We start from the raw sequence: 12,432 nt of genomic DNA on the forward strand, positions 1-12,432 counted from the left end.
AGGAACAGGCATTTGAGTTTTTATTCTCCATGCTAATAAGCACTAGAATAAAAACTGAAAAAAGTGAGACACCCTCCTGCTAACAAGGTCATACTCCCAACTGGGAGAGACAATAGATAAAAAGAGAATTCAGCTATAGAGAAAGGGGCAGTAAGAAAGTAAATGGCAAAACCTAAGCGTTCTTAGGGAACATTAGCAAGCCAGCTTCTGAAGGCAGGGCAGAATGCAAGACTCAGAGGATATTAGGAGGCAATGGCAAGAGTTCTCCATTTCAACACAAGGATTAGAGTCGGTGACTCAGCCAAGCAGCATGAATAGCCTGTGTCCTCTGAAGGAAAGCAAAGAGAAAAGGGTATCCTCACAGTAGGTCACTGGCACCTGGCACCTCTCACCTCGCTGTCCCCTCCACTCTGCTCTCTTTGACCATGCTAATTCCAGACAAACTCCCCAACCAGGTTCCTTGAATCTTTCCTTCTAGAAGCTGTTCATTTTTAAAAGTCTATCTCTAGACTCTGATTCAATGGATTCTTTTCTATTTTTTTTTCCAGCCCCAACTCTGGTTCCTGTTGCCTAAAAATGATCTCTTCTTTGTTCCAGTCACATTCTATTGAGAACAATCATTTTCTGTTTATATGTCATATCATCTCTGTTTGATAATAAGCTTCTTGAGGGTAAAGATAACAGTGTTTTCATCTTTGGGTCTCCTACAAGTTACACATTCTTTTGCAAATAGATGCTTAATTTTAAGTTATAATGGATAACATTTACATAGCACTTTAAGATTTTCAAAGTGCTTTCCACCTAGTTTAATAATAATAATAATAATAATAATAATAATAATAATAATAATAATAATAATAATAATAATAACAATGACTGTTGACATTTATATATTGCTTACTAGGAAGTCATTCAAGCTATTCCCAAAAAACCTGTACTTCAGAAGTAAGTATACATTTGCCAGACACCGTGCTAAGCACTTTACAATTTTTAACCCATTTGAACCTCACAACTCTGCAAGAAAGGTGCTATTTTTATTACTATTCTGTCCCATGGAAGGAAGCAGACAGAAGCTGGGTGGCTTGTCCAAGGTCACACAATTACTAAGTGTCTTGAGCCTAGATTTGAAATCAAGGCTTTTTGACTTTGGGTCCATCATTCTAGCCACTGTGTCACTAGTAGAACGTTTGCTGAGTTGAACTGTCAGACTACTAAGTTCTACTGCCCACAGGATTAAGTGAGTTGAATGATTTCCACTGGTGAAAGTGGAAGCTTTATGTTTATCCAAGTACTCTAGAATCGGTGGCATGTGTGCTGCAAGTGCAGACTGGGGCGAGTTGTCCTTTCCTGATTTTATTATTCGCCAATACATTTGTACACTCTAAATTTGCCAAGACACATTGGGAGGGAAGGGAGTGGTGGGAGCAGATTTTAGAGAACAGGAAAGCAAATCACAATTATCCAACAACTCAAATGCATCATCAGCTCTTGGAGCAAGGCCAGGACCTACCCTACATCCCAAAGAAATTATTTACAGATTCCTAGTTTGCCAGAGGGTAGAAAAACTAGCTCAATTAAAACCCATATAGTATCACTGTTAACTCCACTAAGACACAGATTTGCAGAAGATATCAGACAGAGGGGGAAAAAACCCAGTGTGCTAGAGTCAGCAACAATGGAATCACCCTAATTTTCAAATCCACCAAGAAAAGTAAGTTGGAAACTTGAGCGTGGTAAATGAAAGAAAAGGCAGAAAAATCAGTTAAGAAAAACAACAAAAAGCAAAGAAGGAAAGTATACTTCTTCAATGAACTGTCGTATTGCTATTGTATGCTCTCTTTTATGAAACATCTTTTTGCTAAGAGACAATCTTATCTCATATAAAATTAAATGGCTTTTCCTAGAATTCCAAACCCCAAAAGGTACTTGAAAGATATCCATGATATACGCAGCTGGTATGGTGATACATGCTTGTAATCCCAACTACTAGGAAGATAGAGGCTACTGGAATGCTTGAGTTTAAGAATTCTACAGTAGTTTCTACAGTGGATAGAGAACCAATTAGTATCTGCACCAAGTCTGAAATCAATATGGTAGGCCCCCATATTATCTAAGGTTGGGCAAACTAGACCAGATTAGAAATCAAGCAGATCAAAGCTCCTGTCTAAACTCAACTGGCACTAGGATTAGGAGCAAGGATGGACACAACATTTTTAGCTGGGATAAGATATGGAGACTCATCCTTAACCCTCCAAAAAACTTAAACCCATAATAACCTATAATAGTGGGACAATTGATTCCTCAATTATACATGTACTATCCTAAGAGAACAGCTGTAAGTTAGAGACTCAAACCAAGCTATTATCTGTTTATACCACTTACGTCAATAGCACCAATTTAGATAGGCAGTTGGCTATAAATGAATGCATTTGATCTAATTTCTAGACTCTTCTACACAGTAATAAGCTAAAATAAAACATAACAAACATTTATTAAACATGCTATACATGCAGATCTCTGTGCTAAATGTAGGGAAGATGCAAAGCTTAAATCTAACTATTCCCTACATATATCTGGGGAGTTCACTGTCTAATGAGCTGATCATTCATAACCCTTTCTAAGTACACATAAATGTGCTGACCTCCTTAAAACACATCCCTCAGAAAAGAACACAATATTCCCAAAAGATAAAAAGCAAAAGGAAGATAAGAAAGCCCCATATGAACTGATGATAAAATGAACTTGGTAGGAGCAGAAACAATGTCTACACAACATAACAATGTACATGGAAATAACAACAAAACAATCAAAGCAGCATCACAAAACCACCATGGCCAAGTTCTGATCCAACAAAAGATAAGCAATGTCACCTCCACTTGGTTTTGGTTGAGGAGAAGAGAGCCATCGGTATGGAATACTACAGATTTTTGAACTATGTTTAGTTTTCCTGACCTTTCATTTTTAACTCTTTATCATAAGAGATGAGGGTCCTGAGATAGAACTGGGAAATAACAATAAAATAAAACATAAGTAATATAAAAAAACAAAATATATAATTTTTAAAAAAGCAAAAGTGTAGACCTTCAATGAATCTGGCATAAATTCCTAATTCCTAATAAAGGAATTCTAGTAAAGAAATCGGCTAGGAGAAAGAGATAGCAGTCTACACATCCAAAGACCAAAGGATGCACATGCTTGAATTGTCTAAACCACAATGATGTAAGATTTTTTTCAGCACATCTAAAAAGAGACTTGTTCTCTAGAATGTTAATCCCCATAGCTGAGTTAGCCTTGAATATTAACTTACAAATCAGAATTATTTAAATTCAGGGACAATATGGTATACAGCAAGAAGACTGGGAGGCCAAAAATTTTAGTTGGAACACCATTTCTCCTAATTAGCTCTATGAGAGAGAGAGAGAGAGAGAGAGAGAGAGAGAGAGAGAGAGAGAGAGAGAGAGAGAGAGAGAGAGAGATGAAGGGAGAAAGGAATAAGGGAAGGAGGGATGGAAGAAGGGAAGGAGGAAGGGAGAGAGGGAGACTGGAAAGATAGGAAGAGGTCATGTTACAAAAAGCTTTAAATGCCAAAGAGAGGACTTTAACTAATGCTGAAGGCACCTTGACCAAATCATTTGCCTTACTGACCCTCAGCTTCATCAAATGTAATCAGAAAGCAGTGGTTTAGTGAATAGACTCAGAAAGATCAGGAAACAAGTCCTATCTCTGACACAGACTGACTGCACGACATTGGGGAAGCCATTTAACTTTTCATTGTTTCCAGGCATCCCTCTAGATACCCACCTGCACTGGAAGAGAGTTGACTATACTAAGTAACAGGCCTGGTACGAAAAATAAATGAATGAATGAATGGATAGATAGATAGATAGATACATCCAAAAACAAACCCCTAACAGATGAACCAGATGATATCTAAGATTCTTTTCAGTACTAAAATCAGAATGGAGATGGAATAAACTGGGGGAAGCTCTGGGTTACAGAGTTAATCTGTATTTTGGTTTATTTTTATTCAGATAAACAGAAACTGTCTACATTATATTTTAAATCTTAGCATTATTGTTTTTTTCATTTTTTTTCACTCAACTTTCTTTCCTAAATTCTTCAAATTCCTACCACACTTCTTTCAATCTAATGTAAATAATAGCATCATTTCAAGGAATAACATTTCACTGTAACAGACATTAATAGATATGAAAAAGTAGAGTAATGGGAATCTGATTTCTCTGACAGAAATGATGGTTCAGGCATTCAATTTTTCCCTTACATTGTGTTTGGGTGGTCCATTTGAAACATAGTTCCATTTGCAATCGCACTGTTTGTGAATGGGTATGTTTTAAAAGAACCACTCAGCATATATTGCATTATGCTAAACTAAATCGATTGAAACACATGAAAAGGCTGCAGGATCAGTAATATTTAGCAATAATATTTAACATATTGTTGCTAAATTATGTGTTATTTAAATGTTCAAGACTTAAAACATTTTAAGAGAGTTTTCATTAAATCTAGGTAAAACTACATTTTAACTTTTAGGGCAGCAGAGGCATATGCAGATAGGCTTAAGGACAAGGTTCTTAAACTATGAACAATGAATTTTTTTTCATTCAGGAATTTGACATTTAATGATTACTTTAAATTTTTCTTGTTCTTTTTCAAAGATAAAGTAATTTATTAAGAAATGACCAACAGGATAATTTCAGAAAGGCCTGGAGAGACTTACATGAACTGATGCTGAGTGAAATGAGCAGGACCAGGAGATCATTATATACTTCAACAAAAATACTATATGATAATCAATTCTGATGGACGTGGCCATTTTCAACAATGAGATGAACCAAATCAGTTTCAACAGAGCAGTAATGAACTGAACCAGCTATACCCAGCGAAAGAACTCTGGGAGATGACTATGAACCACTACATAGAATTCCCAATCCCTCTATTTTTGTCCGCCTGCATTTTGGATTTCCCTCACAGGCTAATTGTACACTATTTCAAAGTCCAATTCTTTTTGTACAGCAAAATAACTTTTTGGACACGTATACATATATTGTATTTAATTTATACTTTAACATATTTAACATGTATTGGTCAACCTGCCATGGGGGGGGGGGGAGGGAAGGAGGGGAAAAATTAGAACAAAAGGTTTGGCAGTTGTCAATGTTGTAAAATTACCCATGCATTTATCTGGTAAATAAAAACTTTAAAATAAATAAATAAATGCTTTTAAAAAATGAAATAAAGTAACTTATTGTTAGATGTTTTTCAATTTTTAAAAATACAGGACATTTAAAGTAATCATCTTCTTTAATTATCTTCTTCCCTTCTTCTCAAAAGCTCTATTTTGCCACTCAATCTCTGCTCTTTTGAATTTGCCCAAGTACTCACAGAAAATCAGTGAGCACTATCTAAATTTCAATTGTTGAGTATCTGGTAGCCCATTGTCCATCAAAAATTCACTTTTGCCAAAAATAAGATAAACTGAGCTCCACTATTAGTAATGAATAAAAAAGATAATCTCAATTGTTTTCAATGTTAAGAGCTGATGACAGCTTATTACTGAAAAATCTAACCTCTGTCCTCTGAATGATTGGCAAAGCATCCTTCTGGGAAAATGATTACCTCAGTACATTTTATCTTCCTGCAGATTGATGCTGCCCACTCTAAAAACAGATTCTCTCCAGAAATGGTTAAATTTATGAGGTTACCAACAACATGCAGTACATATGACACCTACTAGCTATGTATTAATAGAAAATGCTGGCAGTCACTGAGCTAAAACATCTGAAATCTCCTTGGAAACACCCAAGCCAGTAATCCCTTTGGGATTTTGTTTGCCAATGACTAAGTCCCTTCCCATTTAGAAAGTTATTAAAGAGTTAAAGGTACTTACGGCTTGCCCCCTGGGATTCCTGCTAGATTTGGAGGGATTGTAGGTACTCTCATGTGAGGAGGGGGGTCAAAACCAACCTGAATAAAGGGAGAAAAAAAACAAAAGGAAAGAACATCTCAGAGACTTAGGGAAGAATTAGATACAGCAGATGACAAGATAACCATTTTGATAACTTTTATATCTCTTTAAGGGAAAGAAGAAAGGAAGCATACATATATTAAGCTCTCACTATGTGCCAAGCACTGTATTAAATACTTTGCAAATATCTCATCTGATACTCATTAAAAACTCTGGGAAATAGCTGCTATTATTATCCCCATCTTAAACTTAAGGAAATTGAGGCAGATGGCGTTAAGTGCTTTGACCAGGGTCGCATAACTAGTTAGTACCCAAGGATGGATTTTGTACGAGTATAAAAGAGGACAACATTTGATGATACTTGCCGAAGACCTTTTTTCACCTCTAACTCATTCAGAAAATATGCTAGAGAAATGTTTTATACGAGTACACCCACAGAGGTTATATAATTCTCCAAACACCACAGGCCAATACAGCTATTTTGAAGAAAAACCAAAACCAAAACCTGTGTTTAAGATGATAATCAACTTTGCATGCCATTCTTTGAGACTTTACAATGCTCCATTTATCCACCCACTCTCCCACAAATTATATGAACAAGTAGATGGACCCAAACCTACTAATAGAGCCCACAAAATGTCTCACTCAATTGATCTGATAAATCTGATAATCATATCAGATAAATCATCTTTGTACACTACTTATGGTCAATTTTTAATCCCTGGTTCCATTCCTCCTACTGCTAAATATGCTCCCTGGCCAACACTCCCAATCATTACCAGAGTGTACCCATATAATACAAATTTACTTTAATCATACTATCAAATTACAAGAGAGCATTTCACCTGCAGGGACTGTGGAAAGATAAATGAGTATTACATACACAAATTCCTTTCCTTTTACTAATGACCAAATCTGCTTTCCAATCTTTCTAACAAAAGAGAGAAGAAGAGAAGAGAAGAGAAGAGAAGAGAAGAGAAGAGAAGAGAAGAGAAGAGAAGAGAAGAGAAGAGAAGAGAAGAGAAGAGAAGAGAAGAGAAGAGAAGAGAAGAGAAGAGAAGAGAAGAGAAGAGAAGAGAAGAGAAAGAAGAGAAAAAGGAAAGAAATTTCCCCTTCCTTTTATAGAAAGACTAAAGATATTCTCAGGAATTCAGCCTTTTTTTTTTAAATTTAAATATAGACCTCAGGACTTATACATACATTCTATACACAATTCAGCTTAAAGGACATTTTTTTTTTAAAGTAGGAGGCTAGAACTGGAAGGTACCTTAGAGGCCATTTGATCCAATCCCCATTTTAAAGATAAGGACTTGAAGGACTTGAAGAGATAAAGGACACATGAGTTAAGTATAAAAGTCAAAGTTTGAAGTAAGGGTCCTCTGATTCCATATCCAGAATACTTATCAAGAGTTATAACCATTTTTATTTTATTTTTTAACTAAAGGGAGAAAATTAAAAAAAAAAAAAAAAAAAAAAAAAAAGAATTAAAAGCCTTATGTGAACTTTCATTCAAGTAGTCTTAAAATGTCCCCCCCTTCCCCCCCCAACTGTAGTGGAGGAAAACCAGATGTTTCCAACCACTACAGTCCCTCACAGCTTCCTAATACTACCTTTTTTTAAATTCAAAAAATAAGTAAAACAAAAACAGTTTGGCATTTCTTAATGAACCATATCCCTGATGAAGGCTGGCAGAAAGGAGAGCGTACGTAAGTACACTGAGAGTCTTTGTTTTTGAGGTGTGGGGCTCTGCTAGTCTTGACCACGTAGCAGAGTGAGACACACAAGGAAGCAGTCAGCCCCTGGTGTTTCCCCAGCCCAGGAGTTTGACAGGGCTAAATGAGGCATGCAGCTTTTCTCACTGAACCAAAACCCATCCCACTGAGATGGAAGCAGTGTGTGGCCTACCATTGGGGATCGTCCGTAGGCCACCACGGCAGCTGCAGCTGCGGCGGCACTCATCTGGGGAGACATGTTGTGTAAACTTGCGTAAGCTGCTCCCGGGCTGGTCAGCTCTCCGTTCATGCCAGCATGGGGGACCATTCCAAATGGAGCAGGGTATGGGCCTGGTACTGCCAGAGGTGTCCTCAAACCAGCTGCTGGAAAGGAACCAACACTGTGGTAAGCCAATGTGCTCAATGCAAGGTGATCTCTAAAACCATCGTTGTTTTCTCACATACGTGACAGATACAGGAAGGAAGATAAAGGATGGCGTCTTGGAAAGTACATCGAGTCCTTTCTTCCTTGGAGCTCAAAATTAAGTCGCATGAAAGGTAAGGCACAATATAAAGCACTTTCGTAAATATTTTTCATTCTCTCTGTCTCTCTATCTCTACCAGTGTAAGGTACAGGAGAAGGGGTGTTATTTTCATTGAAAAGGATAGAAACTCCCTCCATTGATGCACATTAATTTGTTAGTAATTTATGGTCTTTAGCTACCTGAAGAACAAAGCAGTTAACTTCCTCATAATCATATAGTATCTATCAGAGGCAGAAACACCCTATCTACCTCTCATTTCTCTAGACCACTGGTTCCTAATCCTTGCATGGACTCCCCCTGCCCTTTGGCAGGCTGATGAAGCTTTCTTACAATGTTTTTAAAAGCATAAAATACATAGGAATACAAAGAAAACCAATTATATTGATGTACAGCTATTAAAACATTTAAAACAAAACATTCACTGAAAACAGATTAAGAATCACTCATCCACAAAAAACACCTGCCGACTGGAATGGACCAAGTATTAATTATATGCCCATTTTGCAGATGTGGAGTTTGTTACAGAAATAAATATATTTACTTGACCTCACCGCAGAAGAACATTTTCTTGATAAAATCTAACCTTTTCCCCTGTTCCAACTTTCCATAGAAATGAAATGTCAACCATAGTTTTGTGTAAACTAAAGAACGGTTTTAGAAGTGATTGTCCTGGTGTTTATTTTCTTTCTGGGTCCAAGCTGTTTCTTTTCCCAATGAGGATGATAAAGTTGAGAGTTAGAAGTTTATTCATAGGCCAGCTTTGAAGTTCAAATATCCCTCACTTCCTCTGAAGGAGAGAAGACTATCTCCTGAGGGACACACCTCCAGAAAACTCACCAACTAAAAGAGGCCAGAGGCACCCTCGAGCGGAACGTGCCGGGCAGCCTCAGCAAATATTAACTAACTCAGACACAGGATAATAGTTTGGTAAGGAGATTACGTTCAGAATAATTATCAGAAACTTTATTGAAGCGCCTACCATTTGGATTATTTGGAAATAAAATAAAGAGCCCAATGTAAACAGTCTGAGGCAGAAAAGGGTGCAGCTGCCGAAAACCAAGAGGGAACAGCTGTTTCTTATCATGGCTTCTCAGTGATATGAAGGAGAGTGGCAATAAGCACATTTAATATTCATGGAGAAATGACATTACAATAAGAGTAAAAGAAGACACACAAGAACAGAAAAACAAAAGAAAAAAAAAAAAACCAACAGAGGTAATGTTTTCTACCAGCTTGGTTAACAAGGGGGTCCATTGTTGGAGGTTTGCCGAGGCTTGGACGCAGTCCTGGAGTTGCGCTGGTGCCCGGGGTTGGCACATCACTTCGAGGAGTTGGTGTGCTGGATTTCAGAACAGGCGTGCTGGCTTTTTCATGCTGGTATCATTAAACAAATTAAATGAGTATTATTTTTAATCCAAGCCATATTACACAATTTATCACAACAGCAGCTGGGACACTGGGCACCTACTAGCTACTCCCTCGGCCAATTTTCATAAATCCACACAATGTTGACAGCATTAACTTGTGAGCGAGAAATGTTGACCTTTCCTCTTCCTGCCAGAATTAAAATTCAAGCTAGAAAAGCAGAACATGATCACACTTCTTCCTCCGCAGATTTTTTTTTTTTTAAATCAGTATTTTTCTGTGAGTCTACATTCCCTGAATCACTGACATCTCAATTAACAAGTTAGAATGATGACCAGGGGTCATGCAGGGGAACTTCACACTCCCCTCTTGAAACAGCACCAGCTCCCTTTTAAGAGGCAAGACACCCCTTCTTCTCACTTGTCAGTAACAACAAGGGTGGGAAAGCTGTGGAGCCATCAATTTCAAGAATGCCACAAAAGCACCACTTCAAATGCAATGGGCTTTACAACGTGGACTGTCAAGGTCTATAGTGGGAAGGGAGAAGCGGCGAACTTGGATAACCAGCCCAGATCTGAAACCAGCCTCTGCCCCTTACTATTTCTACCTATGTGATGCTGGGCAAGTCAGTTAAACCTCCGGTGCTTTAATTTCCTTGTCTGTTAAAATAAGGAAATTCTTGGAATCACATATCTAGAGCTGCAAGGTCAGAGTATGCAACCCTTCCATTTTAAAGATAACAAAAATGAAATCACCAGAGCGCCTGTACCTCTCTCCTCACCTTCCAAAATGAAGCACTTTGACTAAATTTTTTCCATCTTAGGGCCCTTCCAACTCTAGATTTAGGATTCTATGATCATCCTGAATGAAGAATATGGAAGTCTTCTGAGAATCTGAGATGGGAAAACTTATGAGGGAAAAATAAATAAATCATTGACTCACAAAGCCTAAATTCCCTAGGGCAGGGGCCATGAACTTTTTAAATGTTTTGATAACTATGTTTCAACATAACTGATTTCTTTGAAATTTGATGGATAAATTTGTTTTGTGCATTTAAAAATATTTGTCTGAGAAGGGTCCATAGACTTTGTCAAACTTCCAAAGGGGTTCAGAATATCAAAAAAACAAACTCCTGATTACTAGTAATGATATAGTGTCTTATCAGTAGTGGAACCCTGTACAAACGTACAGGGACAACGTTCTAACTCTTCCTACAAAAAATTAGCCATGGCTGGCACATCACATAACTGTTCTATTACTCCTCTGCCCTCAACGTTTTATGAGTTCCAGAATTTCCTGGTGACTTAGTTCTCAGCTCTGAGTTTATATATTTACTATATATAAACACACACACACACACCCCTCCTTATAATGTATATATGTATGAGTGTATATATACACACACATATCTATATATGCACATGATGCCGTGCATATATATATATATACTTTTTATTATATATATATATATATATATATATATATTTTTTTTTTTTTTCCATTAACACTAGTGCTAGTACAGATTGTATATCTTTTAGCACACCTTTAGATATTCTCAGCTCCTTAAGCAAGATAGTATGGCCTGGGGTTAAAATACACCACACAATAAACTAGAGTAGAGAAATAGGGACTTTTTTCTCCTCAAAAAAGGGAAAGGTTCAGAATTTTGAGGTTTTCTTCCCAGAATTTCCTTTTAAAATTTCTGGGACCTTTGCAGCCAGCACAAATCCCTTGTAAATAAGGTAGCCACATACTTTGAAAAGGGGTTTTTTGCTTTGTTTTTAATATGTAAAGGCATAAACTCAGTTGTACCTCTGTATTGGAATAGGGAATCTGGCTGTTCACAAATGTATTCCGCTGAGGGTTCAAACCCAGATTTAACAACTTTTGTAATTATCTGGAAGAAATAGATTATTACATATCCTAAATGTAAGGTTCAAAAAAAGGGGAGCTTTTTAATGTTGTATAGTTTGTCTTTTAAATTTTATATCATATAAGAGCAGAGAAAAAAATTTTAATTTTTTTTTTTTAAAAAAAGAATAAAAAAATAAGCTTGCTATATAAGGGGAAAAAATAACTGCACATATTAAGTCACTGCAAGGTAAACGTGCTCTCTTCAGGGATTGGTATGGAGGTCTAACATTTTAAGTTAAGCTGGTAAGAAGAAAGATAACTAAAGTTCAAAATTTCTACATTTAGAATCTTTTCTGGGAAACTCTCTGTCAATGTTTCTGATAAGAGGACTTTTGGAAAAAACAGAATGAATACACTTCGCAGAAGCCTAAGTAGTTTACAAGACTTACCAAACTCATTTCTTTGGATTTCAAGGAAGTAGAACTTCCTGAGGATGCTGTGGATGCTGGACTGCTTGAGGCATCTTTTTTCAGCAATCGGGTTTTGTCAATACCATTTTCCCGGGGTGAATGTGCAGGGCTTGCCCGTGGAGATGAGGGATCCTTCACAAAAATAATAAAAAATTTTAAAGATTTAGCTGACACTTTTAATCAGTCCTACTCACAACCAAATTCATTCCCTAGATCTAAAAGGAGAAGGTGATCAGATCTGACAAATAGTAAACTTTTGAATTAAGCGATGTGCATTTTATACAAAAGGTAACCTATATATTATATATAGATATATAAATAAATAACTAAAAACAGCAAGTGATTACGATCAATCTCCCAGCTATTACTAGGTATAGAGAAACCAAGAGTTTTACTTTCCCCTCTGATCACATGAGTACCCTTTGTATGTGTCTAGTAAAAGGCAGTGGTAGTGAGATAAAGTTAAGGGCTAGAAAAGGAAAATAATTCTACAAACTACA

At 36.8% G+C, this 12,432-nt stretch overlaps 1 protein-coding gene across 12 annotated transcripts in view; it reads right to left on the reverse strand.

The window, feature by feature from the left end:
* Window positions 1-12,432, reverse strand: part of LOC141550006 (transducin-like enhancer protein 1) — a 118,477-nt gene that overhangs the window by 35,675 nt on the left and 70,370 nt on the right. For 5 of the 12 annotated variants that reach the window (XM_074280126.1, XM_074280121.1, XM_074280127.1 and 2 more), the window contains 4 exons: window positions 11,912-12,064; window positions 9,455-9,617; window positions 7,892-8,082; window positions 5,909-5,985 (listed from right to left, as the gene is read on the reverse strand). In XM_074280126.1, coding sequence (XP_074136227.1) covers window positions 5,909-5,985; window positions 7,892-8,082; window positions 9,455-9,617; window positions 11,912-12,064 — 584 coding nt within the window. The remainder of the gene's footprint in view (window positions 1-5,908; window positions 5,986-7,891; window positions 8,083-9,454; window positions 9,618-11,911; window positions 12,065-12,432) is intronic. The other 7 variants (XM_074280132.1, XM_074280131.1, XM_074280125.1 and 4 more) reach the window with 3 other exon arrangements.

This window comes from Sminthopsis crassicaudata, chromosome 1 (assembly GCF_048593235.1).
Source record: "Sminthopsis crassicaudata isolate SCR6 chromosome 1, ASM4859323v1, whole genome shotgun sequence".
NCBI classification, from domain to species: domain Eukaryota; kingdom Metazoa; phylum Chordata; class Mammalia; order Dasyuromorphia; family Dasyuridae; genus Sminthopsis; species Sminthopsis crassicaudata.